Here is a 7,142-nt window from a genome sequence, read left to right as displayed (position 1 = left end):
TATAATATTACCCTTAAAGCTAAGTTGAAGAGAATGTTAATTATTTAAAAAGTTTAGTTGATATATTTGAAGATCTAAAATTTTATATTGATGATAGTTATATTATTGTATTGTCTCTAAAATTTATACAAAATTAATGCTTATATATTCAATAATTACTATATTAAAAAAATTTATAGATGCTACAAATTTTAAAAAGTTATCTTTGAAAAGTATCTCTTACTTTTAAAAGTCACAAGTATAAACACATGAACTTTTGATTTATCAAATGCAAAACGAGGTTCTTATACTTTTGAAAAACAGAAGCATCTCTTCGAAAAGTTTTACCAAACTAAGCCTAAGTCCGTTTAAAATAATATCTTCAAAAATTTTACAAATACAAAATCAAATTATTAAAATAAGTATTATGTTACATTATCATATGTTCAAATTCTTTATGTGATAACAAATGGATCTAGACAAGAGATTGTTAATGCATCAATTAATTCCTTTTATCTATGGTATGAATATAAGTTATTAACTTTAATTCAGAATATGAGATTAAAGTCTTTAATAGAAGATGAAAGCGTGATAAAACAAAAAAATGTATATAAAAAATCCTTAATTTGAAAAATAGAAAACTTGCACATTTAAAAAATGAATACAATGTAATACTTATACCATCTAACCTCTCAATTATAAATTTTGATGACTCAATTTATATAATTGTTGAATTAAATATATTTAATCAATACACGATTTAAAATTATTAATTACATCATTGTGATCATATTTCTAAATTTAATAAATATATACGAAAAACATATTATTATCTAATTTCTATGTATTTTTTTATATTTTTGTTATTAATTTTACAAACTCAATCACCCACCGCGCATACGCGCGGGCCTCTTGCTAGTACTGTAATAATATGAGATTAGGAATGCAATCAGCGGTGAGGGATGATTTACATGGCAATCAATTTACATGCAAAAGAAGCTCATTGATTTGAAGAGCAGCATATTCCATGTGGCAGTGGCACCTTTAAGCCTTGTTCCACACTCAGCATTCCTCACACTTAATTAAAAAAAAAAAAGGAAAGAAAGAAAATTTAGTGAGACAAAAAGGTCCTTTCCCATTTCCGATTCCAAGCTGCAAATAGAATCCAAACAGCATCACGAAACTCGAAACATTTTTCTTCTCTCTCTCTCTCCGTGTCTCTGAAAATACACCATGGAAGACACAGATAAGAACCGCACCCCGCAAGTTCTAGAAGTGCTGCAAGCACTGAAACAAGCATCACAAGAGCTTCAACACAAGCACGATAACACATCGCTCGCCATTAAAGCACTCCTGGAGCTCCACACTGAGTCCGATACAATACTCTCCAACGACCCAAACCTCTCCGCTCTCTCCCACCATCTTTCCCGCCTCAAGCACCTCGTCGACCACGTTAACTCCACCACTTCCCGCCACCGCCCTCACTCCCTCCGTTCCTTCCTCTCCCGACGACTCTCCACTCACTCCATCTCCAAGCTCGCCAACTCCATCGAGTCCGAAATCCAAGCATGGATCGACCGCGAGAGCATCCACTCCCTCTCCCGCCACCTAAATGACCATCTTGCCCCCGACGAGTTAATCGCTCTCTTGACTCAGTTCCGTCAACGACTCTCCCAGGGTTTCAACCGCGACCTGCAGGATCTAGTTCTCAACAATAAGATCTTCTCTTCACTCGAATCGGTTCTCTTCGACGCTAAGTGCTCCCTCAATGTTCGCGAGAACGCGGGGCTGGCTGTGGCGGCGCTGATTCGATTCAACAAGGACGTCTTCGTCGGCCAGGTTCTCATGGGCCCTACCATTCGAGCTCTGGTGGGTATGGGCTCGCTGCGTTCGATTGAGGCTCTGTGTTCTCTGATCAGGTCAATCAAGTCGCCGTTTGTGGACGAGATTGAATCGAACGGTGAGATTCCCAACATCATTGGGTTTTTGGATTGCGAGGAGTTGGAAATGAGGGTTTTGGGGATGGATTGCGTGCTTGAGATTGGGTACTTTGGGAGGAAGGAAGCGGTGGAGGCCATGCTCAAGGAGGGTTTGGTGGAGAAGCTTGTGGAGCTGCAAAGGTCGGAGCTTGGCGGGGATTTGATCGATTTAGATCACGAGAAGAAGACAGAGGAAGAAGATGAGAATGATTGTGATGAAGATGGACAAGTTAGAGAAGGGAAGAGGCAGAAGAGGTTCTTGGAGGGACACCCTTTTGCGAGCTGCGTAGCGAGGTTTGCAGTTATGCTGGAGGTTGGAGAAGGATTGAGACAACGAGAGAAGAGGGCATTCAAGCAAGAAATTCTCGTTAGGGTTAGGGAGGCTTCTGTTTCTGATGCAGAAGCTGCCACCATTGTTGCTGAGGTTTTGTGGGGCACTTCGCTTTAAGAGATTTTTCTATTTTCCTATCTCTGCATTTCACTTAAACTAGCTGCCAAACATGGCCTAAAGAGACAGGAAGAAAAGAAAAGTTCTTATTTTTGTCTATTTTCTGTACAAATTAGATGTGCGAGGAAATGTAGGAATTAGGTAATTGGATTGTTCAATTGTTAGTGTAGTTAATAATTTTGTGTTGAATTACATTTTGTATATCTTGCAATTTGGGTGAAGAATAATTCATGTCATTGAGATTGAAGACGAAGCACTTCCTTTTTTCTTAAAAAGAAAAAGTTCTTCCGGAAAACATGCAGCATTGCTCTAGATCTCAGTTGAGTCGATTATTTGTTCTTGTTTGTTACTTAATGTGGTTTTAGGATTTTGGTAAAGGGGAATCAGCATAATGGGAAGAACCGGAGAAGGATTCGGATGCATAATATGGTGGGGACAAGTAAGGTGAGGTGATGGCTGCTGAGGGATCAAGATTCTGTATGAGGATCGTTTTATGGTATATGCCATTTTAGTGGTAGGGATGCCTTGGAAACAATAAACAAACATAAGGTATACCTAGGAGAAATCATAATAATAATAAAGAAAGAAAGAGAGACAATAGTTTGGGATTTGTTTTTGTTTGGTGGGCTGCTTCCAGTGAATGTATTGACGATTCATAAAAAATGCAATGACATGTTTCTTATTTTAAATTTTAATAATGTAGTTTCTACAGTTTTTGTTAATTAATTTTATGTTATTTCTGTAATAGATAATAGATAATAGATGTAATAGACTATAAAACGTAATGTATCAGGATGGAAGTGAATGGGAATTAGGTTTAGTTTGGATAAACTGCTTCATTAAGATCTTTTAAAAAAAATAGCTTAAATAATAAATAATTATATTAAAAATAGCTTATAAATAAGTTATTTTGTGTTTGGATTTTTAGTTCTAAAAATATTTATTTTATAAAAATGTGATAAAAAAATAGTAATATTATGAGAGTTTTTTTTTTTTTTAAATTTCTCTATAAGTTTCTAAATAGCTTCTTAAAAAGTCGTAATTTAATTTTAAAAATTATACAAAATATTAATACTATTACTTTTTATAAGTCAAAAATTCAAAAAAATTATTTTTAAAACTTCCCAAATGTACCTTATTCTTCGTTTGAGTGAGTCAAAGTTACATCCACAAACATGTTTCTATCACGTTGTACACATTTCTTCGTTAATTGCTGATGCATATGGCAGACACGGTCACACAGGGAGGGTGATACCTTGATCCTACAACTACCATATACAAGCAATAAATTATAAATGTGTTGTGCACATTTGAATGGCTTATATTTATAAGCAAGCGATCGTTGCGGTAAATTATAATATCACATGGACTCGTGTTTAAAACGAAGACTTATTCCATTTATTAAGCAAGACTTACCGAATCATACAGCGTTACAGTATCATATTGTAAACTATGTTCATAAATAAACTAATTATTATGAGCTTATTAGTTTCACATGTACGTTCATATCCCTCTACTTTCTTATTATTGTACAATTCTTGAATCATTATTCCATTGGTGGAACATATGTTGTCTTTCTTCGTTGATGGTTGACTCTTTTGTTGCTCGAATAATTTGGTCATGCTCATAATATTTTGTTTGTCCTGAAATTGCTAATTGGAGCTAATACTTTATAGCTTATATTTTCAATTTTGCAATACCCATTTGTCTTGGGAGTTAGCAGAACCAATTAGTCAAAGGTTCAAAGGAGCGTGAAGGAATTGGCATCTTCATGGAAACATCAAGAGAATTGCAAAATTTCAACGTCAATTACCACAAAGCACGTTTCTCGGACCACTGCTTTATGACACTGTAGAAACAAGTTTAGTAACCATCAACCAAGTTGCCCCATTCATCATCCTTACTCTTCAATCCTTATCCCTCCCTTTATCCTTCATCCCATATTTCTCCACTCTTCTTAGATCCATTGAAAGAAATTACAACATTGCAGTCAAACAAATAATCATTTCTCATGAAAACAAGAATATCCATACACACAAATTGTTATAGATTTATATATAGGGAATTGCTCCAGAAATTAGAGAGTAAAATATTTTTTGTGGTATAAAATGACATGGTAGATTTATTATACATATTTTTAAAGCATGAAATCATTATATCTATAATCAATTTAATTTATAGTTGAAGTTTTGACAAAAGGTAAATTTTGGAATATACATTTACTCTATAATTACATAAGAATATATCAAATTCTATATTTTTAAAAGAATAAAAATGATATGCTAAATTAATTATTTAAAATTCAATTTAAAAATAATACTCCATAATTTCATAAAAGACATAAAGATAATTATTTTATGTATTTGATATATACACAATTAAATTTATACACAACAAATAATAATTTACTCTCTAAGGAGAGTTCCATACTTCCATAGCAATTGACTTTTATAGATGCAAATTTAGAAGAGCATGAAGGCTCGCGCCGCACGGCACATGGTCTTTGCATAATGGAATTCGTCATCCATGAAGTAAACCCGCACGTCAATAATCAATAATAATAATAATAACGAGTAAAGTAGACAAAATGTCAAAATCACGATCCTTAGATTTTAAAGCTCACAAGGCCAATCGGTTGAATACAAATTTCTCCTACCTTCAATTTCGTTGTATATGGAGGGAAGCACGTGAGATACTCGTCTTACAAAGAACCCTCTATAAAGATGGACGACTATATATCACGAAACCCTCTGTACTGTGTCGTAGTATCCTCTGTGCGATTCTTTTGCGTAAAACGATCCAAGTAGTTAAGGAGAATTAGTACAGGTAACAAAAGATGACAACACATTCTGAAAGGACCTGAATTTGAATCTTTTCTATGACTGCTTGTGGAGGTTTTTTTGGTAGGTAATCTGAAAAAAGGAAAAGAAAATCCAAGCATTGGAAGTAAATATCATTGAAGCTCAAGACGATAAAATAGTTGACTTGATATAATGATATTGATAAACTTTCAAAATCGTAATTTTAGATAGTTAAACCGATCTAACAATTTAGTTCAAGACGACCAGTAATGTTCTTATCATCATTCAATTAGGCAACAGAAAATAAATTTAAAACTTTTAAGATTTTCCATATTTCAATAAACAATAGCTCTTAGCTCCCAATGAGCACCAGAGAAAAATCATATGCTGACTTATTTGAACAAATTACAATCTACAGAAATAAATAGGTTCTAAGAGGCCAGCCTTACCTATAAGAGACTTCCAAAAACAGGCAATATGCACCTCAAGTATCAACAAAAAGAAAACTCCAGCTAAACTCTTCAAAAACATCCGATTCTAACCAACAGTCTTCTGTCTTCTACGTGATATTTGGCATGTGGACAGCTTCAACACCTCTACTTCTATGAACACAAGAAGAGGGTACCAATAAACAAACAGAAACTAGTCTCTCATATCCTTCCCCGTGTAGTTAGCTCCCCTTCTACGTGATAGGGCCTTCAGAACTGAGAAAACAGCAACCAAAGCAATTTGTAAATTCTCAGAGCTACTTGTCTTAATGCATATTTTCCCCATTCCGCGACTATTTAAATTAGCACTAACAGTTGCTCTCGAGCTTCTACTCAGCCTCAAGTCAGCTTGTAAACTTCCACTCAATACAGTCTCTTTGTTAAAGGAAAGGACAGTTGCCGTTAGACTTAAATTGTCATTTCTTACAGGATAATCTCCCCCTCGTATGGCAGCTTCGAAACTCCCACCATACGCCACCTGGCGAGAACCCTCCATTAAGCCTGCATTCATGACAAATTTTAATATATTCCCAACTAACAAAGTATCCTGAAGCTTTGCACCCACATAATACTTCTTTGCAAAGGACATCAAAGAAACACCACAGTCAGTAATATTGTGCTTTACGATTCTCAATTTTGTGTTGCTACGAACCGTACATATCAGATCTTTGCCTGCTGACTGAACATCAAGACTCGCAGAATAAGTTGGACCTATGGGATCAACATAAGCAGCAGAACACTCAGACTGAATACCAAAGTCATGCTTATCCTTATTCATCTGTCCCACAATCATGGCATAAACATTCTTCTTTATTTCTGTGGTTGTCTCCAAGTTTATACCATCGAACCCCACATCATGATCCCATCCTTGTGGATCAAGAACAGGTCTCACAAGCCACTGGTCATCAGCAACAAAGCAACGATACCTATGTGTAGGGCAATCTGAGTCAAAACTTGGAGGAACAGCCATGTCTGGTAACAGAACAGGCTCTGGAGGAGCTTGCTGATCATCAGAATTATCACTATTCAAAAGTTGTTGCTCATTCAGGAGTAACTTCTCTTTACGCCTACGGTAGTCTTCTTTCAACTGTTTCTTTAAGTAGAGAGTCTCCCGGTAATCCATCTCATCCAGATAATCTTTTTTCTGGGACTTGGATAATTTTTCAAACTGTGATTTTGTCAATATTCGAATTGATGGAAGTGTATCATACTCATCTTCTTCTTCCATGTCTGAGAGTAATATTTCCTCAACTTCATCATCAATTCCACTTGGATTGGATACAGGACGTTGGTGCAAAAGAGTTGAAAGGAGATGGGGTAGTGAAGGAACTCGGGCACTACTTGCAGGTCCCAGTTCTACACTGTTCTGAAACTTCAGGATGGAATTGACATCACCCAAAACTTTGGTACAAATGCAAAATAACAAGAGCTGAGATCTCCAAACCAG

At 35.5% G+C, this 7,142-nt stretch overlaps 2 protein-coding genes across 2 annotated transcripts in view; one reads left to right on the top strand and one right to left on the bottom strand.

Annotated features, from left to right (window-relative positions):
- Positions 1-943: 943 nt before the first annotated feature.
- On the top strand, positions 944-3,128 carry LOC107461356 (uncharacterized). Its single transcript, XM_016079840.3, has one exon. The coding sequence runs from the start codon at positions 1,213-1,215 to the stop codon at positions 2,404-2,406; it is 1,194 nt and encodes a 397-aa protein (XP_015935326.1). The 5' UTR covers positions 944-1,212; the 3' UTR covers positions 2,407-3,128.
- A 2,488-nt stretch (positions 3,129-5,616) lies between these two features.
- Positions 5,617-7,142, bottom strand: part of LOC107461345 (translocase of chloroplast 90, chloroplastic) — a gene marked incomplete at its 3' end in the record, with an annotated part of 3,960 nt that continues 2,434 nt past the window's right edge. The window contains 1 exon segment of the mRNA XM_016079830.3: positions 5,617-7,142. Coding sequence (XP_015935316.1) covers positions 5,850-7,142 — 1,293 coding nt within the window.

Source organism: Arachis duranensis, chromosome 1, assembly GCF_000817695.3.
Source record: "Arachis duranensis cultivar V14167 chromosome 1, aradu.V14167.gnm2.J7QH, whole genome shotgun sequence".
Taxonomy (NCBI): Eukaryota; Viridiplantae; Streptophyta; class Magnoliopsida; order Fabales; family Fabaceae; genus Arachis; species Arachis duranensis.
The sequence above is the reverse complement of the archived record's forward strand: the minus strand, read 5'-3'. Positions and strand labels throughout refer to the sequence as shown.